This window comes from Geospiza fortis, unplaced genomic scaffold, assembly GCF_000277835.1.
Source record: "Geospiza fortis unplaced genomic scaffold, GeoFor_1.0 scaffold102, whole genome shotgun sequence".
Taxonomy (NCBI): Eukaryota; Metazoa; Chordata; class Aves; order Passeriformes; family Thraupidae; genus Geospiza; species Geospiza fortis.
The window spans coordinates 3,458,834-3,474,338 of NW_005054373.1; the positions used below are offsets into that span (position 1 = coordinate 3,458,834).

The window sequence follows — 15,505 nt, forward strand, 5'->3', positions numbered from 1 at the left end:
TCCCTCAGCCCCTTCGGGCACCTCAGCTCTCCCTCGGCCCCTTCGGGCACCTCAGCTCCCTCTCAGCCCCTGTCCATCAGGGTGCCCAGAGCAGCTGTGGCTGCCACATTCCTGGCAGTATCCAAGGCCAGGCTGGACGGGGCTTGGAGCACCCTGGAAGGTGGAAGGTGTCCCTGCCCATGGCAGGGGTGGTACAACAGGAGCAGATGGGGAGTCCTGGCTCAGGGCGCCAGCAGAGCAGTGAGGACCTCATTAAAGGACCAGCATCAGTGTCTGCTTTCGCATCAGGGGCTGATAGGTGGACAGAGCTGGAAATGTGCCATCCAGACTTGGTTCCAAGTGGCCATGGATGGCCCATCCGCAGTGTCCAACGTGCTCTGCCAAGGGGTTACCATTTCTCTGTGCTGAACTCCAGTTTCAGTTTGGTTTGTGTCATCTCACAGACATCAGACCAGGGTGCACTTCTGCCTGCTGATACAAGAGCCTCGGCTGCTCTTTTCCCACTTTCCTCTTGCATTCTGATGTGTGACCAAACTACGCCTTGCTCTGCACTAAACCCCTCACAGAACACTACTTGAGTTGTGCAGCACCCATGACTCCTTCTGGAACCTTTCCTAGAGCTCCATGGTCCCCCTGCACCATGAGCACTAGCAGCACACAGGTTCCCACAGCCACGAAGGGCCATGCCACCACCACAGCTGGATGTTTGGCCGCACGAGCAGCCACCAGTGTGTCCCACACAATACTAGGATGTGCCAGTGCAGCAGCTGCTGCATGAGCTGCTTGTGCACTCATGTAAGTACAAACAAGACCTTAAGTCATGTCTTCTTTGGCTCATCTCTGTGAAACAGGGATCACAGCACTTGTTTTGCAGAGGGGCCCTGCAGTTTGGTTCATGAATATCAAGTGGTTTGAGCTCCTGTGATGGAAGATACTGGAGATGGACAAAGGGTCACCAATGGCCTAAAGCTGATGGAGGCCCAAGCAGTGGTCTCACCCAGCTGCCCTGTTTGCTAATCCAAGTGTGTAATCAGCACATACGGGCAACGTGTTGGCTTGGGCTGTGTCACACAGCAGCTCAGAACTCTCACTGTGAGCTCATGCACCCCAAGAGGAGTGGAGTGATTGGTGTCTGCACAGCCACCAAGGATGGGCGACGTGCAGAGGAGGACGGAGCTGGTGGTGGCATGATCACGAGATGGGTGTCATTGACACACAGCCATGGCACAGAGAACATGCAAACCTCCTTCCACCCCAGCCACTCTGCCCTCCAGCTCTCCTGAATGAAGTCCCAGCTTTGTTTTTCTGATTTCCATTTTGTATCCTAAAATATTCACTCCAAGTTCCGCTTGACAGACATGCCTAATCTAATCTCCATGTCTGCTTTCTAATTTTCGCAGCCAGGATAAAACAAATTGGCTGGCGTTAATTGCCTGTGCAGCGGCCTGGAGCTCTGAGCCGTGATTTACGAGCTTGGAGCAGGCGCTCTGCAACACATTTTTCTTAATTTATTTTTAATGAGTCTCTCAATTAATTTTCTTGGAAACATCTTAATGATGTTGGAGGCGGATGTTAATGAGGTTTGTAGCAGCACCTCATTTTGCATATTTTAACGTACTGAATGGCATGAAGCAAAATCCTGGTCCTAAAACAGAAAAAACCTTAAGACTGGAAAGGACTCCTGGGCTGACATTGCTGCCCTGGCTTGAGGCTGAGGCACTGCATGAGCTAGTTGGTGACTTTGAACATAGCGAGGCTGAAGCTGGGTGAGCCCACAGGGATGGCAGGACCCTGGCAGCATGGGGAGGGTGAGGGGCCATGCTGGGTCATGATTGATGGCCAGACACTTCTTAACAGATGGAGTGAAAGCCTGGATACAGAATCTGGGCACTGAGACCCCCGTGCTGGCATGCCCCGTGTTGTGGGCACCCCATTCCCTGCACACCCCTTTTGGGCTGGAGCTCTCCAAGACCCAGGGCTGGGCTGCCTGGGGCTGACGACTGTGGGGTGCTTGGGGTGTCTCTGCCGGCCCGCAGGGTTGCCAGTAATTGCTGACGCATGTGCCAGCAAGAGGCAGCAGCTGGATTGCCTTTGTTTGCTCCCAGCATGTCAGTCTTCATTAAACTGGAGGGGAATGAAAAAGGATTCACTTTTGTCCCAGCTTGAACATGGCAGCTGTTTAATTTCAATTAAGGTGGCACTGAAAAGAGTAGCATTACGGCAGTAATTAAAGTGAGACAACTCCCACCCCCAGGACTGTGCTCACACAGCAGAGGGGCCAATTTTGACCCCCCCCATCCTCCCAGCACCAGCTGAGTATGGGCAGGCAGCTGTGGGTCAGGGCTGTGGGGCTGCCCCACACGCTCACAAGGAGCTGGAGCAGTGTTGAACCCTTCAAGGCAAGCGGTGCCTGCAGCTCAGCACGGTGTGGCACATCTGTGGTACAGAGCAGCATTGCCTGTGGCACCATGTAACATGGCACAGTGCAGCATACATGGCATGAGGCTTTGTCCCATAAAGGGTCTGTGCACTGTGGATGCTTTGTGCCTTGGCTGTTGCTGTCTGAACAAGACTGAAGTCTGCAGGGAAATTTTATTTCCTCGCAGCGGCAGAAACTGTGGCTAAATTCAGTTGTGTTCTGGAAGCAGGGTGTTCAGCAGCCCTGCTCAGAGGACTGTTGGTGCTGTGCCTGATCCCATCACCCATGACTGTGACCCGCTGGTGGAGCAGGTTGTCATGGCAACTGATGATTTCTGCTATGGTACATCTGCGTTCACCTTCTGGGCCCAGTTTCGCCTTGGAAATTTCCAGTTAAAACACGTACCTGTGAAACTGCACTGAGTGTTGGCAAGGGAGCACACACAGCCCAGAGAGTCCCGTGCCACCAGCGCAGGCAGCAGCAGGTGTATGCTCACACCACCACTGGCACCCAGAGACCCGTGTCACTGATCCCACCTGAGCTCTGTGGGGTGGCCCCAGGCAGGGCAGGACAAGCAGACATGCACTCTCAGCCTTTCCTGTGCACACTCAGCCTCCCCAGGGGCCTGTGGCCCATGGCCCTGTCAGGATGTGCCCCTGCAGTAGGTCCCCTCAGCCCTGTCCCTTGTGTGGGTGACTGAGCACAGGGCACAGCCCTGAGCGCTGCCATCCCCACTGTCACATGGCCCTGGCCACAGCCCAGCAGTGTGGCCTGAGGACAGTGCTGGGGCAGCATGAGGGTGGCAAGGCCCTGCCCTGACACAGGGCTGCTGCCATGTCCTGGACCAGTTCTGAGGATGATGCCCAGGACCTGGTGACCTCACAGTGGCATATGGAGTAGTGTCACACAGCATGCCAGGGACACAAGATGGTGAGGAGCATGGCACAGGAAGGCTGCGGTGAGGACTGTGGCCAGCAGTAGGACCAGGTGCTGCTGAGGAGAAGGCTCAGTCCCACACAGCTCTGCCCTGCTTTTCCAGGAGCCCTAGGCTAGGCTTCTCCTGCTGGCAGTAGGTGCTCCTCAGACAGGGAGTGGCAGTGCCAGTACTGTGGGAGGGTGGGGCTGCCCCAGGCAGGGCTGAGTGACATTGTGGAACTAAGGGTTGTCTGGGGCTGCAGGAAAGGTTATGGTCCTTCCAAAAGTGAGAGTGGCCAAAATTTGGCACATCTGGGGAGGTTCCTGCACCTCAGGATCAGCCTGAAGGCTCCTGTAGAGATCTGCCAGGGGCAAAGGAAACACCACCAGAGCTGACCAGCTCCAGCCAGCAGCTTCAGCAAGGAGACAAGAGGCCTGGCAGCCCAAGGTGAGCAGTGACAACCATATGCTCAACCCAGGCATTGGTTGCATAGCCACAGATTGGTGGCCAGGTGGTACAGGAGGCCCTGACCAGCCCGTGCCTGCAGCACCAGACACCTCTTCCCCAGGGCTGGGGAGAACACAAGGGCTCAGGGGGATCCAGTCCTCCTGTGGCTTTACAGGTCCCACTGCCACCATTTCCCACAGTGGCCACAGTTCACTGCAGTGTGGAGGGCCAGTGGTGTCAGGGGCTTGGCTGTTTGTGAGCCCAAAGGAACTGTCAGAACATGCACACACATGGGGCAGTGCTACCTGGTGGGGAAGGACTGCACCCACCCGTTGGCAACATGGTCCATTGCTGCTCTGCACAATACAAGGACTGCCAGCATTGTCCAGCCCCAGTGCCTGCCCACACAGGAGCTGCAAGATAGGCTGGCTACAGTGGTGAGCTGGACAGATGCTGCTCATGCCTTGTCCTAAGGCCAAAGGCAAGCATTGGTACTGGAGCCACAGCAGGAGGAGCCCAGAGCATGCCAGGACACACAGCAGGAAGATCTGGACACAGCTGAGGTGCTAACCACAATACAAGCATTGCAACTGGACCTGGACTTCTGCAGGGGCACAAACCAAAAACAGCTGGTCCAGCTGCAGGAGCAGGAGTGTGCAGTGGAGCAGGAGCACCAGGACTTGGTCATTCTGATGCAGCAGTTCCAGGCACTGATGGGCAGGGTACCAGTGCTGGCACAGCGGCCACAGACCAAACTGCATGTGTCCCCCACTGCCACTCCACCACGGGCTAGGCACCATGCCTGCCCCACAGCCTGTGCAAACACCTGGTGACCCCTTAGGGGAGGGTAGAGAACACCCTGCCAGCCACACGTGGCTCTAGTACCACTTGTACAGAGCAGCCTAGCCACAAGCCTGGTTGGCACAGCCCAGTCCACCCAGATGAGCAGAAGGCTCCTTCTGCAGCCTCAGCTCTACACAACAGGGGCACAGGGTGATCCCACACCCTGCTGAGTACTCACAGGTCAGTGATGCACCCCTCCACCTGAAGGACAGGCAGTGCAGACAGACGTCACCTCCTGCTTGGGTGCCCACAGTGATTTTGACACCAGCCACGACATCCCACAGGAGTGCAGAGAGCTGCTCAAGCAGGTCAGTGCCAGCAGCCCCCCAGCCACTACAGCAAGCCTAGGAGCAAGGGGAGCACAGCCAGGGGGGCACAGGAGTCGTGACAACCACACTGCAGGGCTGACCCCTGCTCCCCATCCCCCAGAAGCCCTGGGAGAGGGTGGGAGACAACAATGCCAGCCTGCCCCCACCACCTCACACAGCCCTGAGCATCCTGCAGCTCACAGAGGGCAGCTGTGCCTGTGCTCAGGGCAGGGCACATGGCCAACCCACCGACACACTGCCTTCTCTGCAGCTGGGGGCACAGAAACAGAGTCAAGGCCTGCAGTACAGCCCAGCCCGTCTGCAGGAGCAGCTGGGAGCCACCCAGGCCCAGGAGCAACAGAGTCTGCAGCAGCTCAGCAGAACCAACGAGGCCATCCAAGGCCTACATAGAAAAGTGGCAGAGCTGCAGCAACAGGTGAGGGCAAGGCACGACAGCACAAGGGATGCAGCCTCAGTCCGAGACCCCTCTCCTGCCTCCAGGAGAGGCCCGGCCATGGCCAACCACCCTCTCTGTCCCACAGCTTTGCTGGCAGGTGCAGGACATGGAGAACCTCCAGGCAGAGCTGGCCCAAGCTTGGCAAGAGAGCACCAAGCAGGCGGAAAAGATTGCAGCCTACAAGACACACAGGCAACAGCTTTATCGGGAGCCGAGGAGGATGAAGACCTTCAAGGAGCAAACAGGAGGTAAGGATGTCTCAAGTCTTCCTGTGAAAGACCAGGAGTCTGTGCTCAGCCTGTGTCTCTCACTGTGCCATGGGCAGACCTACTCCCTCCAGGAGAAGCTGCAGGAACTGAGTAGCCTAGTCCAACACTGGCAGCAGCTACACCTGGACAGTAAGCAGACTCTGGCTCTGAGAGAAGAGGAGCTGGTTGTCTGCAAGGTGGAGCTGGCTTTCCTTAAGGAAGAGCTCAGCAAGGTGACAGAGCAGGTGCAGGATACAAACAGGCATTCAAGACACACTAGGCAGGATGTCGGAGGAGAACCCGCACCTAATGTTCAGAACATCTGAGCAGCCCAAGTGTGAGCAGCTGAAAAAGTGAGCAGAATTCCTGGCACAGCCTGGCCTGAAACAGGGCCGGGCCGATGGTCCCAGCTGTGCAGAGACAGCTGGGCACCAGCTGCCTGTCCGGGGCATGGGCTGTGGGAGAATTGCCTTTGCAGGGGTATGGGCCAGGCTCGAAACAGGGACAGGCTGTATTTGTCCTCCAGGTCACTTCAATTTTGTGCCCTGTTCCAGGTTCTACAGGGCAACAACCTGACAGCACCAGCCCTGCATGACTCTGCAGAGCTACCTCCACCAGGAGGTAGAGCTACTGGAGCTACCTCTTCCAGGACAAGAAGCAGTGCAAAACAAAGCAAGGACTAGACTGACAACCTTTAAATAAGTAAAATTCTTTCTGTTCTGTAATAAAATTAGTGCCAAGCACCAAAGTCTTCCAGGCTACAAGCTGTAGAGACCTCAGAATACACTGATTAGGGTAGGTGGGCACCACCTTAGGCCTCAAAGCAACAGGTTGTGCCTTCTTAGAGACCAAAGCGGGCTGGGGTGCGTCGTGGCGTCAGGGCCTCCCCCTGCTCCTTTCGCCCAGGGGTATAGATTTTAGTAGATCTGTCAAAGAGGACAAGGGCAATTAATGGAAAATGCAACCTTTTCCTGCACCTGAACTCCCACAGGGAAGCAGGCAAGCCATGGGCAGGCAGGGCTATCACACACCTTGCACTGCCCAGCGGGTTACGGCGCTCCTGCTCCTCCCGGCGGGCACGCAGCTGCTCCTCTGCCAAAGCCATTTCCTCCTCCATGGCAGACACCTCCTCCTTGGCACGGCGCCGGTTCTCCTGGAGCAAGGCAGCAGCAGGTCAGGGACAGCAGACTCCCTACAGGCCCACAAGCTTGATCCCTTCATGTCAAAACACACACACACAGCAGCAAAATGCAGAGGGCCTGCAGTTTGCCAGCTCATCCAGGACAGAATACTTACCTGGCGTGACTTGCCAGCATGTTTGATACTGTAGAACATAGGGCCCAGCTCTGCCAGCCACTCACCATCCACAGCAGTGACACACTGCATGTACTCCTGCAGGGACAAACAGACTAGGATAGCAGGATGGCATTCTTGGGGCCTAGGCACCATTCCCAGAGCCATAGCAGCTTCATTCCTCCCCCAGTTGCTGATGGCACTTCTCAGGCTGAGACCATACCCCTACCAGACAGTTCCTCCTGGCCTCAGAAGCTGCTACAGGTTGGATTTGACCACAAGGAGGATCAAACATATCCCACAGAAGCCAGAGAAAAATAACGGGGGAAGGGACAAACAGATGACACAAACATGTCTACTTGGTATAGAAGGAAAAGGCTGATATCTGCCACTCAGACTGATCTCAGTCTCACAGCAAAGCCCTCCCATCTCCCCTGGAGCACTCATCACCTTTCCTCGTAGCCCTCAGCTCAAGCTCACCTTGGTAGTCATAACCAATTCATGGTACACAATGTAGTCTGGTGTGTAGCCCATGCCAAACAGAGAGCTCGTGGGGTGCAGGTGGCAGGGCATGCCTGTGCGGATGTTCACATACTCCCCAATGCCCTGTAAAGACAAGTGTGCTTAGGCCACCTGTTCCCAGGCAGGGTCTTGCAGCCCCCAGGCAGCTCAGACACCTCTCACCTTCAGCTTTGCAGCCTGATGGAAATATGCAGCACAGATGCACTTCCTGACAACATCCCAGTCTGTACCACAGGATGCCAGGCTCATGCGCTGCTGCACCATAATGTCCTTGAGCTGGGCACGCACCTCCCGCACCTGCAAAGGTGTGTGCTGGTCAGATCCCTCTTCTGCACAAGGCTGTCTCCCCCAGCCTTACAGCCACAGCCTCACCTTCCGCATGGCCTTAGCATGGATGAAGTGCTGATTGCACCACAGGGTAGAATAGCTGTTGTTTTTCCACTGCAGGTAAACATTCAGGTAAGTCAAGTGATCACTCTCTGGAACAGCAAATTTCTCCCGCACTTGGTCACTCTCCTCCTCTCGGCCCTGAAGTGTAAGCAAAGAACATGGATAAGTCAAAGGGCAGGGAAGGGCCCTGAGCTGCTGGAACAGCAGCATCTCATACCTTAGGCCGGTAAAAGATGGCAGGCACCGACAACATGGAGACAACAAGCAAGATCTCAGAGCTGCAACCCATGTCACAGGAGACAATAAGCATTTTGGAGAGTGCAGGGTCCAGTGGGAACTCCACCATGAGGCGCCCTGTAGAGGTCAGACCACCTGTAGGAACAGAACAAGGATCACTGATCAGCAGCTGGGCAGGCCCCAGTTCCATGGGCTGGCAGCCTACCCCAGCTGCCAATACCTGTGTTATCCAGGGCCCCCAGGATCCACAGCTGGTACATGGAGTTCAGCATATTGTCTTCAGGGGGCGGATCCATGAAGTGGAACTGCAACAGGTCTTGCACACCCAGGGACTTGAGCAAGAGCACTACATTGGCAAGGTTGGTGCGCTGGATCTCTGGCACCGTGGTCGTCAGCAGCTCATTCTTGTAGGCACTCTGGGTGTAGAGCCTGGGAAGAGAGGCCAAGAGCATGCTCCTCCTGTTTGGCCACCGTGCTCCTTACAGACGTGCCAGCCTGGCACAGGGCAGCAACCCTGCACCCACCAGCAGGACCCTGGGGAGCCACTAATAGTCCAGCCAAAGTGGGGTCTCCCCATCACATTGGGGTATTTGGGCTGCAGCACAGCACATGACCAAGCACAGCCCTTCCCTGGTCTCACAGCATAGCTGGGGAAAGGCCTTTGGCTTGGTTCTTATCTCAATGGCATCCAGGGCAGACCAGCCACAAGTGAAGATGGGCATAGGAAGAAAGTGGAGCACATCCTTTTCTCTGCAGAAGGACTGGGTCCAAATAAGGCCTTCAGGCCTGCCTACTGCCCACACCCCCACCAAAGTTCAAGATAATGAACAGCTCCAGTGAGAAAAAGATCTACATAACTTGATGCCAAGCTGAGGATACAACAAGGAACACCAGTGACATGCCTACCTGAAACAGTGGCCTGGGCCTGTCCGGCCAGCTCGGCCAGCCCTCTGATTGGCATTGGCCTGACTGATGGGGTAGATCTGCAGTGCATCCATACCTATACGGGGGTTGAAAACCTTCAGGGCACAAGAAAGTCACACAGAAGTAAGAGGAAGGCTGGATCGTGACCTCAGAACTCCCTCAACCTACCCCAGAAACCAGAGACAGACAGTATAGAAAACCCTGGCTCACCTTCAATTTGCAGTAGCCAGAGTCAATCACAAACATGATACCATCCACTGTCAGTGAGGTCTCTGCAATGTTAGTGGCAACGATGCACTTCCTGACTCCATCAGGAGCCTGCAAGCACACTGCATGTCAGTCATACCCCTGGGCATGGCTCTGCTCCACTGAGGAGGAGTGCAGAGTGGCAGATGGATGGGGAAGTGGGGTGTGGTACATGCTTTCTCTCACCCTCCACATGCAACACTAACATGTATCTACACTTCTCACTCCTGCTCTGTACTGTCTCCTGCTCCAGTTTTCCCTGTCCCCACCCTAATCACAAAGCACACATCAGCACCTTCTGGAAGATCTTGGCCTGCAAGTCCGAGGGCAGCTGAGAGTAGATTGGCAGTACAGCAAGAGCAGGTGCCTTCTCCAGCTCCTCAAGGTGCTCCACAATCTGCTCTGAGGTCACCTAGACACAAAGAGGGGTGAAAACATCAGACTGAAACAAGGGGGTAGGATAGTGCCTGTCCTTCCAACTCACCTCGATATCCTCCTGGCCAGGCATGAAGACGAGTATGTCTCCAGGAGCACCAGACAAGTGGACCTGCAAGGCTTGTTTCACTGCAGCCTCCACATAATCCTCCTGTGGGGTCTGAACAGCACAGCCCAGGTTAATATGGACCAGTATCCTTACCTGCCCTGTCCTACATACAAGACATAGCACACCACAGCCACTCCTCCCCTGTCCTGTGTGTCCCCCTCAGAAACAGTACAGCTAGGTCACAACCCCCTCCTGCCAACAGCATTTCCATCCACAAAAGTAACTACACCTTGCTAAAAAGAATATCCACAGGAAAAGTTCGCCCAGGAATGTGGAAAATGGGAACGTTCCCAAAGAAGGAGGCAAACTTGTCTGCATCCATGGTGGCTGAAGTAACAACAAGCTTCAGATCCGAGCGTCGGGCAACCACCTAGGAAGCAGATGAAAGGAACAATATGGAAGGTACATTTATGCATGGCTGTAGGCTGTTTTCATTCTTACTGAGACAATGGCACAGGACAGAGCTTCTGTTGTACTCCAGAGGCACTGGCTGTGCATGCCAGGCAACACTGATGCTCTACGGTCAGTGCAGTTGAAAACACCCACCAGCCTCGGTCCAGGAAACCTTAATCCAGCAAAGTCCTCTGTATAGGCAGTTCTGACATTTAGCCAGCAAGACTCCGGTACCACTACAGAAAACTGAACCCCCCAGATCCAAGGACCAGGATGCTGGAGCAGTCAAGTGCAGAGATGTGGCAGCTCTGCCTCTCTCTCCTAGTCCTGTCAGAGAAGGGCTGTCCCAGATGACGTGGCCCCTGCTGCTGTCACAGCCCAGGATCACACCCACCTCCCGGAGCAGCCCAAACAGCACATCAGTGTTGAGCGAGCGCTCGTGTGCCTCGTCCATGATGATGGCACTGTAGTTGTCCAGGTCAGCCTCCCGCAGCGACTCACGGAGCAGGATCCCATCTGTCATGTACTTGATCACTGTGTTCTCAGACGTGCAGTCCTCAAAGCGGATGGCATAGCCCACCTGGCAGGGCAGAGATACCAGCAGTCTTCCAACAGTCCCATGTACTCTCTGTCATGGGATGGGACCCCTGCACTCCCTTCCAGACTCACCTCCTCTCCAAGACGCACCCCCATCTCCTCGCTGACCCGCTTGGCCACGGACATGGCAGCCACTCTGCGGGGCTGCGTGCAGCCGATCATGCCATAATCAGTGTAGCCGTCCTCATGAAGATACTGTGTCAGCTGAGTTGTCTTCCCACTCCCTGTCTCCCCCACCACGATCACTATGCTGTTGTCTCTGAGGGAAAGGAAAAGGTATTTCTTCATACACCTTCAAAGAAGGGCTTTTGTGTTCTCTAGCTAAGCATCATCTTAGTCAGGTGGGAGAGCTGAGCAAACACAAAGCAATGGGTTTTGTTTCCTGAGAGTACAGCTTGCCAATGGTCATGATTCTACAATTCCTCAACGGAGCTCCCAAACGTAGGCCAATGCCCTGGGGATGCCCTGGCAGCCATACCTGAGGATGGAGAGCAGTTCCTGCTGTACAGCAAAGATGGGTAGGTATTGTCTCTGCTCCAGGATCGATTTCTTCTTGGCAAACTCGCTGCTGGCTTCACTTTTTTCTTTCATGTGTTCAGCAAACTTCTGCTCTGTTCTAAGGAAAGACCACAAGTCCTGAAACTGCCTCTCCACACACTTTGCTATGCCCGTAGCCCCCATTACCAGCTGAGCAGGGTAATTCAGAACAAGCCCCTACTTGTAATCCACTTTGCCATCTTCTGTCACCATCTCGTCCTTCTCCTCCTCTTTTTTGATCCCCATAATGTCTCCCAGTTTGGTGCCTGCTAGCTCCCAGTGCTTGTGCTGAGCCTGGAAGGAGAGAGAACAGCATAACTTTGCCACAGCAAGCACAGACAAAATTCTTCCCCAGTCCTACTCCTAAGACTAAGAAAAGGATATTAGTACCCCAGTTCCCCAATGCAGAATGCACACTCCACTCCTACATCAGGCTCCCCTCTTCCAAATGAACTGAAGCAGAATTTTAAGGCACTGAGATGGATACAGAGACTTCAGGCAAAGGATTACCAACTGCCTTCTAAGAAAATAGCTCCAGCTGCTATTGGGAAGCTTGACCCTTCCATTAAATTTGAACTCAAACCTAAACAGATGTGAACCAGAGATAATCTTCCTGCCCTTGCCAAGCGCTAGCAGGCTTTTCTTCCATCTCTGCTGTCAGTTTAGCTACCACTACCATTCCACTCATAATTTAAGTAGGTCAAATCCAGCCCAGTTTCAATGTACAAGGAACACATCTGTACTTTCCCCACTGCTATTATGTGAGCTTTAGAAAAAGTCCCTAGAAAACACCCCCATAAACTAACCTGCTACCTTACCCCATACTTCTCCTCACAACTCTTCTGCTGAGACGTGACAAGGTAAATCCTGCTGCCACACTGCCTGCTGACAGTCCCTAAGCGACCTGGCATTCTTCCACCTGATTCCTTCTCCCATAATCCAAATGTTCAATTGCATGGTGATTCATGTCCCAGGGCAGTGCACAAGAAAATCACACCACAGCAGCTGCTGTGAGGCAATGCAGTAAGCTGGGCTGCTAGGATGTCCCAGGTCACAAAAATATGAACTCCTTATCATCCCTGCTGCCAAAGCCTGAATGCTGCAGAGTCCAAACAAGGCTCTGAGGAACTACCTAGGGTGTACAGCAGGCAGTAAGGCACAGGGCTGCAGCATACCCTCTTACGCTCCTTCTGCTCCCGGTGCTTGCGCACCAGCTGGCTGCCTTTTCGAGCGATGATGGCCAAATCCGAGGTGGCATCCTTCACAGGGATGACTGGCTCTGGCTGCAAGGAAAAGGCATTGCTTTACTAAAAAGGCCTCACATGTACAGGGCTCCCTGCCATCAGTGCCTTCAGCCACAGGCTCTACCTGCTTGGTGAAGACAATCCTTCCATCTAGGAAAGGAGGCACTAGATTGTGCACCAACAAATGCACTTTAGCAGAGTTATCCTCCTCAAAATCTTCATCCACCTCAATCCGATGGACCACACCACTGGTCAGCATGCGATTTGTCTCCCAGCGCTCATTATCCTGCAGGAAACAACGTATCAGAAACACAATGAAGCCCCACAGAAAGCCACAGACATCACACCAAGCTTGGGCCTGGGCTCTGCACTGGCAACAGGATGGTTCAAACCTAGTGAACCTCAAAGTAAGCAAAAGGGAAGGAACAGTAATTGGAAGGAGTAGAGTACAGGAAACTACCCACATGAAACACGTGGTCAACAGGTTTGTCCCCAAGAAAATGCAGGACAGACACTGCCTGCAAGGCAGTCAGAATACATCAGGAAGCCTGGACACCATCCTGCTCACGTAAAGAGAGCAGCTGTCCCCAGCATCCACTGGGCCAACAGCAGACAGCCCCAGTAATGTACCTCACACTTAGAACAGCAGGAGCATGGTCCTCTGCACTTCTGCTGCCCTGGACACTGCAATCCACTAGCCACTCCAACTGGGAATTCTGCCCATGCAGGAGTTGCAGGGCTGGGTTTTCCAGGGGAACTCAACCACAGTTTCCCTGTGAGCACTCCTTCAGCCTGGCCCAAGAGTGTCCTTCTCCACCTGGGAGCAAGGGCTCAACAAGTGGATCTCTCAAGAGGCAGCAAACCCCACGTGTTCAGAGCAGCCAACCCTGCGTCTTGGCCTTACCTCATTGATCTGCCGCCGCTGTGCCGAGATCCGCTTCTGCCTCTGCTTGTGCAAGTGCTGCTCACGCTTCTTCACGTACTCCTCAGAGGAGTAAGCCAGAGGGTTGTGAAACTCATCGTAGCCCTCATCCATCATGTACCAGTCCCGGTCAGCTTGCTGGAAAGGGAGAGGTGCAGCACTGAGTTCTGCCCATCCCCATCCAGGCAGCCCCAAGCCCCTGGCCCGTGCTAGACTCACCCGCTGGTCGTCCTCCCACTGCTGCCGCTCCTCTTCCGTCTCAAAGGCAATGCCCTCCTCCCCTTCTGTGCGCCGCCCTGGGGTGAGCCAGAGAGCCCAGAATGTTCCCAAGGAAACCCGAACTCTGTGCCACAGGAAAGGGGATTCCACACTGCCCACCCCGGGCAGCTCAGCCCAGATTGCCCACCTCTCCCTCGGGACAGGCGTGGCGTGGCCCCCAGGTGCTTCCGGTCATCAGCCCATTCATTGTACTTGTATGATGGGGTTGGCAACGGTGTCTTATCAGAGTAGCGGCCCCTCACAGACCTGAAACACAGCAGGTGGCAGGGACTGGTGCCCAGCCAGAGCCTTCTCACACACACAGAGTCCCCTCTGCAGCCCCACAGCCCAGAGCACAGCCTCAGGCCCCGGTACCTGTCCCGCTCCCGCCGGTCCGTGTCCCGCAGCGATGGCAGCCGGTGGCCACGCTCTGAGTCCCTGTAGGAAGGGCTGGGAGATGGAGATTCCCACTGCGAGCGATGGGCACTGCTGTAGCCACCATCATCCTCCTCCCAGCTGGAGCGAGACGGTGTGGCTGCATCTGGTACAAGAGATGGGGTTTGACACCTGTTGTTCCAGCAGTGGCCCTGGGCACCTGGAGCCACCTAACATCTTTCAAGAAAGGAGCATGGAGAGAGGGTACCCACTGGCCCTCCCTCTAAGAGAAGGGACTGACCTAGTGATTCCAAGGAATTTCAAAGGATCATATTTCTATCACAGAGACCCAGAGCAGACCCCACTGAGATCTCTGCTAAGATCTGCCAGAGTTTCAAATGTGCACAGCTGGCACATTGCTCCCAGATCTGAGTTGAGCTGGGAGTTTTATGCTTGCCTCAACCACAAACATTACAAGGTACAAGCTCTTCTATCACCCCTGTCTGCAAAAACAGCAGGAAGCATAAAAAACTCCAAACCCTGTTAGGTCTCACACAAGAGCTTTACCAGGTACCACTCCCACCTTTGGGCCGATGTCGGGGGCTCTCAGGTTCACTCCTCCTGCTGCTCCGCTCTGATGAGCCGTCCCTCTCTGATCTGCTGTGATGACTCCTGTCCCGCTCCTCTGCAAAAACAAAATAGGATCAGGTGCCTATTGCACAAACAGGCTTCGCAAGTCTGCTGCAAAAATCACCACAAACATTAGGAAAGGCTACAAAAAAGGCCAGACCCAAACCAAGAAGTACACAAAGGTCTCTGAGCAATTACCACGGTCTCGTTTACGATCGTGGTCCCGATCCCTACTGCGTTCCTTCTTCCGCTCCTTCTCCTCCTTGGAGGAGGCAAAGACTCCATGTTCCCGCCGCTCCCTCTCCCGCTGCCGGCTGCGCTCCAAGAACTCCTCGCTTACACCCCCTGTGTAGGAAGGTGTCTCCACGTGGACTGAGCGGTAATGTCTGGACAGGCAGAGCAGAGAGGAGAATTGCTCAGAAGTGCTGAGCAACAGCTGCCCTTCGGCTGGTCCCGTACAGCTCCAGTCGGAGCCTGTGCCACGTCGCCCCGCAGTCTCCCTCCCTCCACACCGACGGCCGCAGCCCTGCCTGTCACCGACTGTGCCCACCCTGCGCTGCCAGTCCGGCCGGGCGCGGCCAGCGCCGGCACCCGGAGCCCCCCTGCAAACGCCACCTGTTCCTGCGAGCTCTGCGGTCGCTCCGGTTGGCCTCGTCCTCTTCCTCTTCCTCGGCGCTGCCCACCTCGTCACGGCCCTCTTCCCAGTCCTTATAGGATGCGACACGGGATCGCTTCCCCCCGGCCGCCTCCTCCTG

The 15,505-nt window shown here is 55.0% G+C and overlaps 2 protein-coding genes across 3 annotated transcripts in view; one reads left to right on the forward strand and one right to left on the reverse strand.

Moving 5' to 3' along the window:
* LOC115948313 overlaps positions 1-6,395 on the forward strand; it is an 83,040-nt gene extending 76,645 nt beyond the window's left edge. Inside the window, exons 4-6 of one of the 2 annotated variants that reach the window (XM_031060167.1) lie at positions 5,205-5,369; positions 5,476-5,638; positions 6,193-6,395. In XM_031060167.1, the coding sequence (XP_030916027.1) occupies positions 5,205-5,369; positions 5,476-5,638; positions 6,193-6,233 (369 nt within the window). In that variant the 3' untranslated portion in view covers positions 6,234-6,395. The remainder of the gene's footprint in view (positions 1-5,204; positions 5,370-5,475; positions 5,639-6,192) is intronic. The other variant, XM_031060168.1, reaches the window with a different exon arrangement.
* The window catches only part of DHX38 (DEAH-box helicase 38), a 9,668-nt gene continuing 494 nt past the window's right edge, over positions 6,332-15,505 (reverse strand). Inside the window, exons 2-27 of the mRNA XM_005424849.1 lie at positions 15,366-15,502; positions 14,949-15,136; positions 14,704-14,805; positions 14,121-14,286; positions 13,894-14,012; positions 13,707-13,783; positions 13,470-13,625; positions 12,690-12,851; positions 12,497-12,604; positions 11,503-11,615; positions 11,263-11,400; positions 10,857-11,043; positions 10,582-10,767; positions 10,024-10,164; positions 9,735-9,845; positions 9,546-9,662; positions 9,215-9,322; positions 8,987-9,099; positions 8,301-8,509; positions 8,061-8,215; positions 7,826-7,981; positions 7,616-7,750; positions 7,412-7,537; positions 6,935-7,030; positions 6,670-6,791; positions 6,332-6,564 (exon numbers count right to left, since the gene is read on the reverse strand). Coding sequence (XP_005424906.1) covers positions 6,480-6,564; positions 6,670-6,791; positions 6,935-7,030; positions 7,412-7,537; positions 7,616-7,750; positions 7,826-7,981; positions 8,061-8,215; positions 8,301-8,509; positions 8,987-9,099; positions 9,215-9,322; positions 9,546-9,662; positions 9,735-9,845; positions 10,024-10,164; positions 10,582-10,767; positions 10,857-11,043; positions 11,263-11,400; positions 11,503-11,615; positions 12,497-12,604; positions 12,690-12,851; positions 13,470-13,625; positions 13,707-13,783; positions 13,894-14,012; positions 14,121-14,286; positions 14,704-14,805; positions 14,949-15,136; positions 15,366-15,502 — 3,513 coding nt within the window. The 3' untranslated portion in view covers positions 6,332-6,479. The remainder of the gene's footprint in view (positions 6,565-6,669; positions 6,792-6,934; positions 7,031-7,411; positions 7,538-7,615; positions 7,751-7,825; positions 7,982-8,060; positions 8,216-8,300; positions 8,510-8,986; positions 9,100-9,214; positions 9,323-9,545; positions 9,663-9,734; positions 9,846-10,023; positions 10,165-10,581; positions 10,768-10,856; positions 11,044-11,262; positions 11,401-11,502; positions 11,616-12,496; positions 12,605-12,689; positions 12,852-13,469; positions 13,626-13,706; positions 13,784-13,893; positions 14,013-14,120; positions 14,287-14,703; positions 14,806-14,948; positions 15,137-15,365; positions 15,503-15,505) is intronic.